The sequence below is a fragment of the Ovis canadensis genome, chromosome 7, assembly GCF_042477335.2.
Source record: "Ovis canadensis isolate MfBH-ARS-UI-01 breed Bighorn chromosome 7, ARS-UI_OviCan_v2, whole genome shotgun sequence".
NCBI lineage: Eukaryota > Metazoa > Chordata > Mammalia > Artiodactyla > Bovidae > Ovis > Ovis canadensis.
The window spans coordinates 68511636-68528389 of record NC_091251.1 but is presented as its reverse complement, the minus strand read 5'-3'; the positions used below and the strand labels follow the sequence as shown (position 1 = coordinate 68528389).

General features: G+C 41.5%; 1 protein-coding gene across 1 annotated transcript in view; it reads right to left on the bottom strand.

Annotated features, from left to right (window-relative positions):
- MYO5C (myosin VC) overlaps positions 1-16754 on the bottom strand; it is a 121106-nt gene that overhangs the window by 34050 nt on the left and 70302 nt on the right. The window contains exons 23-31 of the mRNA XM_069596500.1: positions 15671-15764; positions 14798-14861; positions 10499-10679; positions 5984-6077; positions 5633-5696; positions 5471-5551; positions 3878-4058; positions 2033-2126; positions 1242-1305 (exon numbers count right to left, since the gene is read on the bottom strand). Coding sequence (XP_069452601.1) covers positions 1242-1305; positions 2033-2126; positions 3878-4058; positions 5471-5551; positions 5633-5696; positions 5984-6077; positions 10499-10679; positions 14798-14861; positions 15671-15764 — 917 coding nt within the window. The remainder of the gene's footprint in view (positions 1-1241; positions 1306-2032; positions 2127-3877; positions 4059-5470; positions 5552-5632; positions 5697-5983; positions 6078-10498; positions 10680-14797; positions 14862-15670; positions 15765-16754) is intronic.

Sequence of the window (16754 nt, the reverse complement as noted above, 5' to 3'; positions counted from 1 at the left end):
TGATTAGGATAACCAAATGATTGTGAATAAAATTCACAGTAAAGAAGTCAGGGTAACTGACTTCAAAAGATTATAAAATTTTCCAAAATATTTTTACCATATAAAAGCACAATCTAATCTAAGCTATAAAAATATTATTTGATATGAGCAATGTTATGTGGTATGGAAAAACACTAGGATATAAAATGGTACCCTATTAATGAATGTAAAGCTCTAAAATTACAATTCTAACTTGAGTTACATACAAATAATTAAATCTAGATTTTATTATGAAAGAATTGAATTAAAATAAAGCTTTAAAAATGTTTTAAACTTATGATCCAGTGATTCTATGAATGTTTGTCAACTTCTCCATGATGGAAAAGTCATCAGGAAATGCATAATTTTTCTATATTTCTAAGAGAGATGAAAGAACCCACACACTCTGTGTCTGTACATGAATATGACTGAGGGAATTCACCACTCTAATTGACTGGAAGAAGTTCAGTGATTAGTGGAAGTAAATTACACAGGTAAGAATCTTGGAACACAAGACACTGAGAAAATTGAGGGTTTGGGCAAATGCCTCACTCACCTTCGCACCTTTGTATATTTGTCAATACTCTATGTGCGTTTAAAATGAATTAAAACACCACTATCTGATTATTCTTTTATCTGCTTCTCCAGAGAAATGGTTAAAATTTCTATTAAAATAATTTTTAATAGAAAAAATTTTACACAAAGTTTCTCAACAAGCTGGCCACAAAACATTTTTCTCACAAGGTTCCACCAGGTGCTCTGTTGGTCAGGATGTAATTGGGGGGGAGGTGGTTATCAAATGAAGATTCTCTATCAAAATGGATTTTAAGCCTCACCCTAAGTAGCCTGCTGAGAGAAACACTGTTCTCTCTCTTATGGTATTATTTTATCAGTTTTTTGAAGATATAATTTATGCATATGGCATAATGTTCTAAGGGCATAAAAGGGTACACAGTGAAAAGCAAGTCTCCATCTTCTGGGCACCAGCCACCCAGTTACCCTTCCTGCAGGCAACCAATGTTTCATTTCTTGTACATTATCCCAGAGGAGGGTGTGTGTGTGTACACAAGTATTTATTTTTACACTTGAAGTCTAACAAATCATATACCTTAAGAGTATCTTGCTTTTGTGGCTTAATAACCTTCTTTGGTATCTCCCACAATTTCAGAAAAGCAAAGCATTACACGAGTGTGGGCTTGAGGTACATGCAGGTTGACACTTACTTTCTCTGTGTTCCTTCTTCTTCTTGATTGTGATTCAACTGATTTGATAATTCTTCTAGTTTTCCTAAGACAAGAAGAGCTATCAGTCCTTTGGGGGGGGCCATACAACTGCATTCTGATTTGGGTTTGATCATATTTTCAGTTTTCAGGGGTTCTAAAATGCACCCAGCTAGAGATTACATTTCATTTGGTCTGAACAATGTTTAAAAACTTAAGCCATTATTTTAAAATTGTGATTTTTCACATAAAACCCTGGATTTCCATTTTTTCTTTAAAAATAGGAATATCAAGCAACACTGGAGCCCGAGATCTTAGTTGGCAAAAGTCAACAGGGCTTGCTTGGAGGCAGCTGCTGCCTTCAAATGCCTATGAATCTTACTGTACTCTCCACACATCCGACTTTCATATTTATGTCACCTGTCTAAGTCCATGGAGAATCAGTTTGACAATGACCTTTTGGTCATTTCCTGGATACAGGAAACCATTTTCTTTTTTAAAAAAACTTTCAATTTTATATTGGAGTAAAGCCAATTAACAACGTTGTGACAGTTTCAGGTGGACAGCAAAGGGACTCAGCCATACATATACATGTATCCATTCTCCCCCAAACTCCCCTCCCATCCAGGATGCCATGTAACATTGAGCAGAGTTCCATGTGCTGTACAGGAGGTCCTTGTTGTTCACTCATTTTAAATACAGCACTGTGCACATGTCATCCCCAACTCCCTAACCACCTCTTCCCCCAACAGGAAACCATTTTCTAAAAGCAGGTTCATGAGGGTTCCGGTTACCTTTCATGGTTTCAGTTTGTTCATTCAGGCGGATTTCAAGATCTCGCTTCTGTTTTTCCAGTTCTGAAATTTGTTGTTTAAAGTCTGGGATCATCTTCAGAGAAGAATTGGAAATATTAGAATATGAAACACTTTGATGTATGAACTTTAAAATCCCAGAGCTGCTCAGAAGCAAACTAAACTGCCTAGATCTTTAACCCCATGGAACATATGCCTAGATCTTTAACCCCATGGAACATACGTCTAGTATAGTTATGTAAGACAGCTAGCCAAGGTATTAGGCTGGATGAAATCATGTTTTTTACCTCAAGACCTAGACACAAATACCAGCATGCTCACAGTGTGTGGTTCTCACCCAGCTGCACCCTCCACATCCCCGAGGGCCCCTGGAGGGGTACCATCTGTGAGGACTTATGGGAATTCTCTGCTGAGCTGAGGGAGGGATGATGGGAGGAATGATAACCAGTCTCTGGTTCAGAGACATCATCTCCTCATCTAGAAATAGGAGAATCATCTCAAGGAGATGTGCCCTGTGAATTACAGGCCACGCACTGCTTTCTTATCAGAGGTCTGGAATGATCCAATAAGTTTCATTATCCTCTGTCCTTGTCTAACTGTATGCTGTTTAAATGTCCACCATTTCCACTTGTAGTCAGGTGAAAGCGAAAGTCGCTCAGTCATGTCCGACTTTTTGTGACCCCAAGCACTATACAGTCCATGGAATTCTCCAGGCCAGAATACTGGAGTAGATAGCCTTTCCCTTCTCCAGAGGATCTTCCCAACCCAGAGATCTAACCCAGGTCTCCCACAGTGCAGGCATATTCTTTACCAGCTGAGCATAGTCAGGTAAGGAGAGGTTTTTTTTAAATTGTACATGTTTATGAAAACACCTGTGCCTCTGAAGTCAAGATGAAAAATACTTGTTTGATTCTGCAATTGGATCCCACTGCAAATTCCTCATTAAAGTTTCAGCCAAGGAGTAAATAAAAATGAGCAGGTCCTTAACTAACACATCTGCTGTGCCCAGAGTCATTTCTCCTCACCTGCTGACACATCCCTGAGATTTCCTAATACTCCCAGGCTAGGCAGAGGAGGAAAAGCCAGTAATGAAGTTGAGAAGGAGCAACCAGTGAGGTGGGATAAGAAACCCAGGAGAGCATGGTGTCCTGGAAGCCAAGAGAACAATAAAAAGGAAGAGGGACTGATTAAAAACATTACCAAATGCTGCAGAGAGATTAAGATGAGGGTTAGAGGGAGGGACACACCGCAGCATGGGGTGGCCACAAACAGGAGGTGAGTGGAGATACCACAGCCAGATGGCATGGAGAAGTACGGCCAAGTCCCCCAGAGAAAGGGGGCGGTGGCTGCAGGGGGTGTGGGGTTAAGAAAGGCATGTTTTTGATAATTAGATTCCTAAGGCATTTCTTCATACCGGTAGATAAAAGTGAGAAGGAGGAATTAAACAAATGCAGGGAAGAAGAGCAGGCATCATGGAAGAAGAAAGTTGTTGAAACAGTGAGATGAAGAGCTAGAAGAGGGCAACTGACTTTCTACATGCAAGCCCCTCTCAAGAGGTACCTTTTTATCTTTATGCTTTTTGTGACTTTCCAAGGGGTTAGGGCTAGATTTAACATATATAAATTTAAAAGCACACACAAATCACAGAACTCAGACTCATCCTATGGTAAACACTTTCAAAATGCTTTCCAGGCTGGTGTAATTTTATAGTTTTATCTTCTGAACCAGTTATTTCACTCCTGGAAAATGTAATTTGTTTTCCCGCTGAGACACTGAACTTTACTTCACTGAAGTATAACATCTCTAGAATAAAGGCTGAGATCATACCATGTTTTCTGATGTTAGCCTGGTAACTTCATGACGGATACTTTCATTGATGTCATTCTCTTCTCTAAATAATTTCTGCAGGTGGTTGATTTCCTGACTTAGATGCACCACTTTGAAGTTCAGAGCTTCAATCTCCTTTTCATAGCAATCCTTCTGGGACTGGAAATGGTTCTCCAAAACGCTGTGGGAAGAATGGTCAAGAAGTTAACCACATGGTCTTTATCCTGATGACGACTCTCAGCAGTTATGAAAACCCACAATCAGAGCCAGGTGCTAAGCACATAAAGCTTACCTATGTACAAAAGGTTACAGGCTATGGAATTAGTAATGTATAATTACAAACTCCAGCTATGTGATGTTATGTAGCGTTAACATGTAGTGGGTGATAAAACATTTTTAGACATTATTAAAATTATGTTTCTACTCTAATAATTAAAAATACGCTCTGTTTGATGCAACAATGATAAAGAAACATGTCACCATACATTTTTCAAAACCCATAGTATGTACAACATCAAAAGTAAACCTTAGCGTAAACTACTGACTCTGGGTGATAATGGTGTGTCAGTATAGGTTCACCGGTTCTAACAGATGCGCCCTCTGGTGATATATGTTGATGATGACAGTGTGTAGGGGTAGGAGGTATGAGGAACTTCTGTACTTTCTGTGAACCTAAAACTGCTCTAAAAATAGTTTATTAATTTTTAAGAAAGCAAACATCTTAAACACATCTATATATCTAGGAAAGTGAAAGTGACAGTTGGACCATAAAGAAGGCTGGTGGTGAAGTCACTAAGTTGTGTTGTACTCTACCGATCCCATGGACTGTAGCCTGCCAGGCTTCTCTGACCATGGGCTTCTCCAGGGAAGAATACTGGAGTGTGTGGCCCTTTCCTTCTCCAGGGGATCTTTCCAACCCAGGAATTAAACTCGGGTCTCCTGCACTGCAGAAGGCTGAGTGCTGAAGAATTGATGCTTTTGAATTGTGGTGCTGAGAAGACTCTTGAGAGTCCCTTGGAGATCAAACCAGTCAATCCTAAAGGAAATCAACCCTGGATATTCATTGGAAGGATGGATGCTGAAGCTGAGGCTCCAATACTTTGGCCACCTGATGCGAAGAGCTGACTCACTGGAAAAGACCCTGATGCTGGGAAAATTTGAGGGCAGAAGAGGGTGACATAGGTTGAAATGGTTGGATGGCATCACCCACTCAATGGACATGAGTTTGAGCAAACTCCGGGAGACAGTGAAGGACAGGAAAGCCTGGCATGCTGTAGTCCACAGGGTCACAAAGAGTCAGATATGACTTGTAACTAAACAATAACAACAATATATCTATAGCAACACTGGCTAACTTGTTTGCTATAATCAGTTTTCATTGTATAGGTTATGTGTTTTACTACTTGGTCAGTTATCCCACAAAGAGATTGTTCTTCATTATTACACTAATTGCTCAGTCCTCGAAGATATCATCCCAGCGATTATTAGACCATTCTGTAAGGAATTTACTTTGTCTATCAAATCTATGAAAAGTAAATTTTTTACTTTGCAATAGTATTTTGTCTCTGAAAAATCCTGAGGGAAATTTCTCACCGTGTTGCTTTCTTTAGTCCTTCGTAAGCAAACCAAAGTTCTCCATCCTCATTTAAATGTTCCAAATCTTCCAGAGAGAGCCTGAAACATGAGGAGGGTGAGAGAATCATTTCTCTCATGTGTTATGTATTTCTAAATACTTGTTCATGCAAAAATGATTACCTGCTTCTTACATCTTCAATGTCATAGCTCTCAAGAAGTTGTCTGGTGATCTCTGACATCTTTTCTGAGGGGAAAAGGCAGAACTGGAATAAATTACATTTTTGCATAATTTCTATTTTCCCATTTCCTTTTTTAGGGCCCAGTTGTCTAGCCCTACAGACTCTCTAGCTAACCATCTCATCAGCTAACTTACTAGCTATCCAACCAACCAACCATGAAGCCAACCAACTATTCAACTTTCCATATACCCAACCAACGAGCCTCAGGCCAAAGGACACACTGCCTGAGTGGAGACACCTGTGATGCATTCAGCCTGCCCGCCATGGACTCAGTGACTCATATTTTCATTACCTCTCATTTCCCTTTTCTGGGACTGCACATGTTTTTCCACATCTATCTTCTGTGTCTGAAGTAACTCTATCTCCTTTTCAAACTCAGAGATCGTCTGAATCCCAGCAATGACAGAACCATGTGAAGAAAAAACAGCTGTCACAATTTACAGCAGACAAAGGGAACACTATTACTGTATATTTATCTATGCAAGTTGTCCTCACTGCAATTTCTCAGTTAAAATCTTGTTAAACCATCACTGCTCATAAAGTTTGGCCATAAAGTATTGTTTAACTATCTAAGCTACTGTTATTCTCACATGTACTTGGTTATATCAATAGAGTTAGCCCCCCTACTATATAAAGGGAAAAAGTAACCCCTTACTACTTGGGGTGGGGAGGGGAGGTGAGGGAGCTGAGAGTAGTCCAGGCACAAGGGCCAAGTTCTCTCTCACTGTATGATGAAATCTTGCACATAAAAAAGTGGGCAAAGTCATCAGCTATTTAGGGTTCAGGCTCCAGCTAGGCTTAGATGGGACCCAGTGGCAGGACCAGGGTGCGCCCTGGGTCTGTGGGAGTTGGGAGTGAGGGCATGACCTGAGTCCAGGAGGGGGACGAGGCTGCTTGTGGGGAGGAGGCTGCATTCTGCCTGTATTCACCTGTGAGCTCAGGTTTGTACTTGTGTAGATGTGGGAGCTATACAGAGATGAATAACCCCTCCTGGATATTTTTTTCTGTTCTTGTGACAGTTGTCATATCAGCGTGTATTAAAAAAAAAAACTATCAATACTAGTGAATTTTTGTGTGGCCATTTAAATTTTTTTAATTTTGCATTATCTAGTCATTGAGCTCAGTCATGTCCAGCTGACTCTCACAACATCTTTAAAAATTGATTGCTATTTCTTTGTATCATTAAACACAAAAGCTTTTAAATTACTTTTCCTTAAAATGTACTTATAAACAGAGCTGAATATTCACCTTGCCTTAAAAATGGGGAGGGATGTGCTTTAAAATTCAAGCATTTAACAGAAAACATAGTCAAAGTATTTTTAGTTTAATATGACTCAATTTTTAGGTACAATTTTCAGAGATGAGCTGGAACTGATGTAAGGCCAGACGTTTATATATATGATCTCCCTAAATTGATGGTAATTCTTAAGAAGGCTTATCAATTAAGTTTGGCTAATATAAAAATGAGATGTGCCCTTTTTTGTTACTGATTAAAACACAGAGATAGAACATCCAAGACTGAGAGAATGGCCCCAGGTAATTTCCAGCTCAGTTACTCAGCAGCTCCTGTTCTCGTGGTTCAAAATATCTGCTGGAACCCCAGTCTCTGACCCACATTCCAGGTGGCAGATAGAGAAATGGAAGTGGAAGAGAAAAGGGTATACACCTTATCTTTGAAAGTAAGCACCTCCCAGAAGCATCACTTAACAACGGAACCCTTCCATTTATGTTACCAATTCATGGAGTTATAACTAGAGACAAAGGAAGGTGGGGATTGACACAGGAAAGCTATGTGTCTAGATTGCTATTATTATTTTTAATTAAAAAACAAGGAGAAAATATATGTATAGACGATAACCTGCAGCTTCTGTTACTGAAGTGTGGTGTAACAGTGTTTGGGACAGATAAAATTTTGCCTGTGAAACTGAAAAAAAAAAAAAAAACAAACCAGTCATCAAAACTGGTGAATTTTTGTGTAGCCACTTAAAACATTTTTTATTTTACATTGTCTAATCATTAAGCTCAGTCATGTCCAATTCTTTGTGACCCTGAGGACTGTAGCCCACCATGCTCTTCTGTCCATGAAATTCTCCAGGCAGGAATACTGGAGTGGCTTATCATGCCCTTCGCCAGGAGATCTTCCCGACCCAGGGACTGAACCTGGGTCTCCCGCATTGCAGACAGATTCTTTACCATCTGAGCCACCAGGCAAGCCCATTTTGTATTGGGGTATAGCCAATTAACAATGTTGTGGTAGTTTCAGGTGAACAGCAAAGGGACTCAGCCATACGCACACTTGTATCCATGCTCCCCCGAACTCCCCTCGCATCTCTGGATATTTTCTCAGTTAGCCTAAGTGTTTAAAGGTTACACAACTCTTGTTTCCACAGTGGGTGAAAAAGATCAATTTGGCATGTTTTGATCATTTTACATATATGACCTCACCCTTGTAACATGCCTATGAAGTGAGTAGAATGACTAGAAAACTGAAGATGCAAAAGGGTTACATAGATTGTTCAGGGTCACATGGTGAGCTGCCAGGACCTAGGACTATCCATCCTCAAGCTCCACTCTCTGTATTGTTAAAGTAAATGTTCCAAGTCATATCTGTATTTACCTATTGTTGTTTAGTTGCTCGGTCATGTCCAACTCTTTGCAACCCATGGACTGTAGCCCACCAGGCTCCTCTGTCCACGGGATTTTCCAGGCAATACTAGAGTGGGTTGCTTCTCAAAGGGATCTTCCAGACCCAGTGATTGAACCTGCATCTCTTGCATTGGCAGGCAGATTCTTTACCACTGAGCCACCAGGGAAGCCCTTATTTAGGTATAGGTGTTTACCTATAGGCTTATTATAACAGGTATAAATGATGATAATGGGTTTCTTTTCTTTGAAAATCAGACTAATCTCCTTCATATACCACACTGAAGAGTTCAGATCATAGTTTTAGCCACCAGAGAGGAAGTGACTGGCCAATATTGGTGCCTCACCCCAAGGGCAGCCACGTAATCTCATGAGATACAAAGTGCAGCCAGATGATGTGACTCCCAGATTGACATCAGTCTTACCTGGCTGCCAAGGATGAAGGGCTCACAGGTATACTGTGGTCCTTCTGGATTCCACAGTCCAATCTACTATTTTAAACAATAGGAAATCAGAGCCCAGAGAATATGGGCAGTTCTGCTAAGAAATTCAGGTGTGAGTCCATGACATATCTTCTAAACTATGCATGGCTATTCCATGATGATTACAGATGATATTTGTGTAATTGTAACAATTATTCTACTAACATGTTTCACGTATCTAGTGGAAGCTTAAAATTTTTCCAATCTCACTAAAATGGTTTGCATTGAAAAATGGAGGGAGAAACAAGTTTGGATGTTTTTAGCTGATCCTACTCCAATCCCAAAGAAAGGCAATATCAAAAAATGCTCAAACTACTGCACAATTGCACTCATCTCACATGCTAGTAAAGTAATGCTCAAAATTCTCCAAGCCAGGTTTCAGCAATACATGAACCATGAACTTCCAGATGTTCAAGCTGGTTTTAGAAAAGGCAGAGGAACCAGAGATCAAACTGCCAACATGCAATGGATCATCAAAAAAGGAAGAGAGTTCCAGAAAAACATCTATTTCTGCTTTATTGACTATGCCAAAGCCTTTGACTGTGTGGATCACAATAAACTGCGGAAAATTCTTCAAGAGATGGGAATACCAGATCACCTGACCTGCCTCTTGAGAAAGCTGAATGTAGGTCAGGAAGCAACAGCTAGAACTGGACATGGAACAGCAGACTGGTTCCAAATAGGAAAAGGAGTACGTCAAGGCTGTATATTGTCACCCTGCTTATTTAACGTCTATGCAGAGTATATCATGAGAAACACTGGACTGGAAGAAGCACAAGCTAGAATCAAGATTGCTGGGAGAAATATCAATAACCTCAGATATGCAGATGACACCACCCTTATGGCAGAAAGTGAAGAGGAACTAAAAAGCCTCTTGATGAAAGTGAAAGAGGAGAGCGAAAAGGTTGGCTTAAAGCTCAACATTCAGAAAACGAAGATCATGGCATCTGGTCCCATCACTTTATGGCAGATAGATGGGGAAACAGTGGAAACAGTGTCAGACTTTATCTTTTGGGGCTCCAAAATCACTGCAGATGGTGACTGCAGCCATGAAATTAAAAGACGCTTACTCCTTGGAAGAAAATTTATGACCAACCTAGATAGCGTATTTAAAAGCAGAAACATTACTTTGCCAACAAAAGTCCATTTAGTCAAGGCTATGGTTTTTCCAGTGGTCATGTATGGATGTGAGAGTTGGACTGTGAAGAAAGCTGAGCGCCGAAGAATTGATGGTTTTGAACTGTGGTGTTAGAGAAGACTCTTGAAAGTCCCTTGGACTGCAAGGAGATCCAACCAGTCCATTCTAAAGGAGATCAGCCCTGGGTGTTCTTTGGAAGGAATGATGCTAAAGCTGAAACTCCAGTACTTTGGCCACCTCACGCGAAGAATTGACTCATTGGAAAAGACTCTGATGCTGGGAGAGACTGGGGGCAGAAGGAAAAGGGGACGACAGAGGATGAGGTGGCTGGATGGCATCACTGACTCAATGGTCCTGAGTCTGAGTGAACTCCGGGAGATGGTGATGGACAGGGAGGCCTGGTGTGCTGCGATTCATGGGGTCACAAAGAGTCGGACACGACTGAGCGACTGAACTGAACTGAACTGAGGAGACGTGAAGCTGCTCTCTCTAGCGCAGGTCAGACAAATCAGCCAAGAGCTCGTGGATGAGCGAGGAGTCCTACCTTTGCCTGCTTGCTCAGCCGGGCCACTTCCCCTTTCAGGCCATCAGAGGTGACCCGCTCTTCCTCGAGCTGACGCTGCAGTTGCATCTTCTCATCCTTGAGAGCTTTAATTTCTTCTTTCAAAGACTGGATCTGCTTCTCATAATCTTGTGTTTTCAGTTCAAAACTTTTTTCAAGAAGTCTAAGCATCAAAAGAAAAATTTGAACCATTTCTAAGGTCTTTACCCTTAATTAGAACTACACATCATTTTGGAAGTAAGAGGAGACTCAGAAAGGAAGAGCCAGGTGAAGACCTATTGTGAGGATGGTGGCATTATTTTTATAAGACTGTTTTTATGTCCCCTTAGGTTAAGGCAGCTTCAGAATCAGAGAAGTGTGGCTCTACAGTGATCACACACAGGGAACACAGGAGAGGGAGGCTGAACTTAAAGACTCAATCGTTGTTGGGGTACTACAGCCCCCAAGCCACCCTGGTTCCACGTGGTCCCCTTAAGGGACCACTTCACTCAGCAAAGACCTTGGCACATTCTGCCAAGTCCTGTCTCCTTCCTAGAATCAAGGATCCTGGAACAGCTTGGCTTAGTCCTAAACAGGTTAATATGGACATTTAATAAGGAAAAGGGTCCAGCTTGTCAAACATTTTAGAATAAACTGCAGCAAATCCAGATACCCCAAAGGCCACAGAAAGCCAGTTCCTTGTAAGAAGACTGAGCAATTAAATACAGGGTAAGTGCCCAAGAAAATAACCCCGGACAGATACAGAACCTAGACCAGCCCCACACAGCCCACAGGGGCCCAGTCAGAATTGAAGCTGTCCAAGGAGCTCTGTGAGTTTATTATATCATCTTCCCACCTGCTGGGCTGTCAACTCAGTCCACTTTATGACTTGCCTTTATAGTACAATGGGGAAAATCCTGAGGAAAAGAGTCATATTCCCAATAGGATTTTGTTTCTTTTCTTCTTATAGATATTAACAAACATCTAAATTTTGTTTTCAGATTAAAAAACACACACACACACACACAAAACAAAAATACAGTGCTCCTAAGAGTCCAGGAAAATACATTTGAAGAAGCAAATTGCAACCAGAAATCTTATGTAAAGAGAATCTTAAGACTTGTAGTCTAAGACTTGTAAGCTGACCAGGAGTGTGCCCACTGACTGCGGGACCCTTGAGCCTCTAGAGGGTTGTGATGGGACAAGTTTTTCCCAGTCAGCTGACCAGGGACCACACTGAGCTGTGGGAGAATGCTGAAGAGGACTGTAAAGCTCAGGCTGGCTCAGGCTGGCTCTCTAGCCCCTGCTTGAAATGATCGCTCCTAAGTGGCCTCAGATGACCAGGAGATGCCAAGAGCTGAGCTCCTCTCTTCTAAAGCTGAGAATTAATGGAAAAACAGACTTTTCAAAGTCTGTTAACTAGTCCTATTTAAAAGCTAACTAGCCCTATTTAAAAACTGATGTAAATATGATCCAGCAATTCCACTCCTAGGTATACATGCAAAGAAAAAGAAAACACTACTTTAAGAGAATACATGCACCCCAATGTTCATAGTAGCACTATTTATAATAGTCAAGTTATGGAAGCCATCTAAGGGTCCATCAACAGATGAATGCATGAAGAAGATGTGGTATATATATACAATGGAATTCTGCTGCTAAGTCGCTTCAGTCGTGCCCGACTCTGTGCGACCCCATGGACGCCAGCCCACGTGGCTCCCCCGTCCCTGGGATTCTCCCAGCAAGAACACTGGAGTGGGTTGTCATTTCCTTCTCCAATGCATGAAAGTGAAAAGCGAAAGTGAAGTCGCTCAGTCGTGTCTGACTCTTAGTGACCCCGTGGACTGCAGCCCACCAGGCTCCTCTGTCCATGGGATTTTCCAGGCGAGAGTACTGGAGTGGGGTGCCACTGCCTTCTCCACAATGGAATGCTATTCAGGCATAAAAAAGAAAAATTTCCATTTGCAACAACATGGATGAAACTGAGGGATCTTATGCTTAATGAAGTAAGTCAGACAGAAAAGGACACTGTGTTTTATAGGTGGAACATTAAAAAAAAAATGAATATAGCAAAGCAAACAGACTCATAAAAAACAAACCAGTGGTTACCAGTGGGGAGAGGGAAGGTGGAGAAGCAAGAAAGGGGAAGGAGATTAAAAGGTACAGACTACTTATAGACTACTGTGTATGATATAAATAAGCTACTAGGATATATTACCTAACAGGGAATATAGCTAACATTTTATAATAACTACAAATGGAGCATAATATATAAAAATTTTGAACCACTATGTCATACACCTGAAGCTAAAATAGTATTATAAATCAACTACACATCAAAAGGACTTCCCTGGTGGCTCATACAGTAAAGAATGTGCCTGCAACATAGAAGAGCTGGGTTTGATCCCTGGGTTGGGAAGATCCCCTGGAGAAGGGAATGGCTACCCACTCCAGTATTCTTGCCTAGAAAATTCCTTGAATAGAGGAGCCTGGCAGGCTACAGTCCAAAGCATTGCAAAGAGTTGGACAGTACTGAGCCACTTTCACATATGCACACAAATACATCAAAAGAAAAAAAATTGATGTAGGATCATGAAACACTTTATGTATACATTAACTCTTGGAGTTCTTCAGTGACACTCTCTCCCCTGACTTCTCGGCATCCGGGCCCCCTCATCCATACCCAGGTTCTTCTGCTAACTAACTTCCCAGGAAAGTTGTATATGCTGCCACCAAGACAACACTGTGCCATCTAGCCTCCAAAAGAGATGCCAAGAATGTTCCATCTCTTCCTAGCACTCTGCCATGCAGCCCTATCTGGAGATCTGAAGACCTGTGAATTTACTCCTTAAGAGAGAGCAGCACAGACTGGAGCCTTTAGATCTTAGCAAAGTGTTTGTTGAAACAGGAAATATGGGGCTGGTACAGTTCAAGGTTATGGGGACCTGTCTTTTTAACTAATTTTTATTGGAGTATAGTTGATTTACAGTGTTCTGCTAGTTTCTGCTGTACAACAAAGTGCACCAGTTACACAGATCTCTCTTTCAAATTCTACTGCCATATAGATCATTATAGAGCACTGAGTTCCCTGTGCCATACAGTAGGTCCTTGTTAGTTATCTATTTTAGACACAGTAGTGAGTATATGTCAATCCCAATCTCCTGATTTATCCCTTTCCCCCTTGGTAACTATAAATTTGTTTTCTAAATCTGTGACTCTGTTTCATAAATAAGGTCACCTGTATCATTCTTTTAGATTCCTCATGAACGCATTATCATATGCTATTTGTCTTTGTCTGACTCCACTCAGTATGACAATCTTTAGGCCCATGTCACTGCAAATGACATTATTTTGCTTTTATTTGTACATATATATATATATATATATATATGCACACCTTCTTTGTCCATGCCTCTGTTGATGAACATTTAGTTTGCCTCCATGTTCTGACCGTTGTAAGCAGTGCTGCTATGAACGTTGGGGTGCATATAATATTTTGAATTATGGTTTTCTGTAGATATATGCCCAGGAATGGGATTTCTGGATTATATGGTAGCTCTAATTTTAGTTAAGGAACCTCCACGCTGTCTTCCATAACGGCTACACTAATTTTTATTCCCACCAACAGTGTAGAGGGTTCCCTTTTCTCCACACCTTCTAGCATTTATCGTTTGTAGATTTTTTGATGATGGCCATTCTGAACAGTGTGAGGTGATACCTCATTGTAGTTTTGATTTGCATCCCTCTAATAATTAGTGATATTGAGCATCTTTTCATGTGCCTCTTGGTCTTCTGTATGTCTTATTTGCAGAAATGTCTATTCAGATCTTCCATCCATTTTTTTTGATTGGGTTGCTTTTTTAATATTGAGCTACATGAGCTATTAGACCTGCCTCAACTTTTGTGAGGTAAGTTACATGCCTTACTGTCTGGGACAAGAGTCAAGTTTACAGATACAATGTGAGGGTGGGGGCAAAGAAGGACGGTTTATTTAAGAGGCAATAATTTTCATCCTTGGACTTGAAAGCTGAAAAAGGTGGCAGTCTCTGAACTTCTGTCTTGGTAATAAAGAGAAAGCAAGATATTCCCAGTGGTCCGCTGTGCCCATAACTCCAGAACCTGTGCAGTGTCTGAAATGTGCACCCTTGGGGAGGTAGCTCTCACAAAGCTGTCTCTCACTTCCTAAAAATATCCACACTGTGCTCTCCTGTGTCTATGATCTGCAACCTGCATGCTGAGAAGCAAATTAGAAAATAGCAGAGAGAAGGAAGCAGTGGCTTTAAAGCAAATGAGATTTCATACACTCTTTGTTGTTCTTCTTTTTGTACATCATCAAAGAGCTGCTTGGTGAGGTTATCCATTTTTTCTGTGAAAAGAGAATGAATGCTCTTTGAAATAGGTGTGAAAAGCAATGCCTCGATTGTTTCATGCCACATTTAAGAAAGTAAGAATGTAAGAACAATCAGGTGGTATTTATTATTAATGGGACTTAAGATGAGAGTGTAATTGTCATCTTTTATAAATTAGAATTCTGCAATTAGAATCTGAATTGGACAAGTACAGACAGACAAGCTAGGCTGCAGATGGCTGCTCCACAAGCCAAAGGAAACTGACACTGCTGGTCCCAAGGGTCTGCACCTGATAGCCCAGGGCTGACGTGGCTCAGTGCTAAGGAGGCGTCTTTGTTCAGGGCCAGGACTGGGTACCACTTACACTGGGTAACTTGGCCAGAGCTAAAATTTGAGTGCAAATCCTTGGCAAGCCACAAACATTATCCCAGCATTGCCCTGACAATGCACGAGGATGACTATAAAATTTTTAAAAAATGAGATTCTGAACGATCCCTGTTACCACCACACAGTCATCACTCCCTCCCCATCTTCTGATAGAACAGCTCCAGGCTTACGGCCCACCCAGCTGTACTTTGCAAATGGCCCAGGAGATTCTGAGGCATAGACAGGGACTATTGTGCTCTGATAAAAGTTGGAAACAAGCCAGGTGAACCTGCAGGGTACAGTTGCCACAATTTAAATACAGTTATTCTCTGTGGAGGGTTTTCTCATTACACCACATCCTTCTGGTTCAGCCTGGAACGCGATTCCCGCCCAGGGCCCATTTCCTGAAGGACTAGGCTTGTGACCCGGTGAATGTGCATCGGGCCACCTTGGGCTTTACCTTTCAACTCTTCAGTCTTCTCTTGAAGCTTCAGCTGTATTTGTTCTTTTTGTATTTCCAATTCTGAATTATGCTTCTGAAGCTTTGCCAGTTTCTAGCAAAGGGAAGGGGAAAAATGGTTTTTTGAAAACCTTGCTTTGAGCTTCATCACCATTGCCTGCATATTTTTAAATTAGTTATTTTTTGGTCTCGGCACCCATCCATAGGTAACAGCTGGCAGCAGCCCACTGCGAGGCGCTGTGTTTAGCTCCACATGCAAGGGCTCCATGTGACTTCAATAGACACTAGTTCCCAGCCTCATCCAACAAGGGCTGAAATCAAGGAGAAAGAACCAAATCCCAGGTCTTCCCAAAGTCAAGGCAACTCCTCTTTTTATTGGCTAAAAATAGCCAGGGTATTAACACATTAATACATTTAATGTAGGGAATTTATGATATAAAGTGGATTCACACTTCGAGAGTCTTATGACTCAGGAAGGACGTATGATCACAGGAGTTCTCCAGTAAAGTATCTGCTGGGCTGGCAGCTGGGGGCCCCTGGGTGCTGATGGCTGGTGACTGGCAGTGTGGGAGATGCCAGCCTCTGTGTTGGTGCAGCCGGGCACCTGGTCATGGGGAGGGCAGAGGGATGCCCGAGGACTCCAAGCTGTCACCACTCTGGGTGTTGTGGGACTTTAGAAAGTGCAGAACGGATAGTAATAAATACTGGGCTTGAAAATATCAGCTCACGCTTTTGCAGGGCTATATGAGTCACTTGGCTAAACTATTTCACCTGACAATTTTATCCTCACAGTAATTCTGTTAGTCCCTTTTTGTTATTCTCATCTTCCATATGAGGAAACTAAAATTCAGAGAGGTTAAGCGACTTGTCCAAGTTTCCCAGACAAAGAAGATCTAAACCTGGGACATCTGGTTTTTACATCTACTGCTCTTTTTACTACGACACGGAGATGCAAACCTGCCCACGCTTTGCACTGCTGCTCTGGGGATGATGCTTCCAGGGTGCATGTCAGGTGGACAAGTGACAGGAGACCAAGGTCATGCTGGATGAGAGGGAAACATTGACTAGGGCCCTTTCTCAGGGC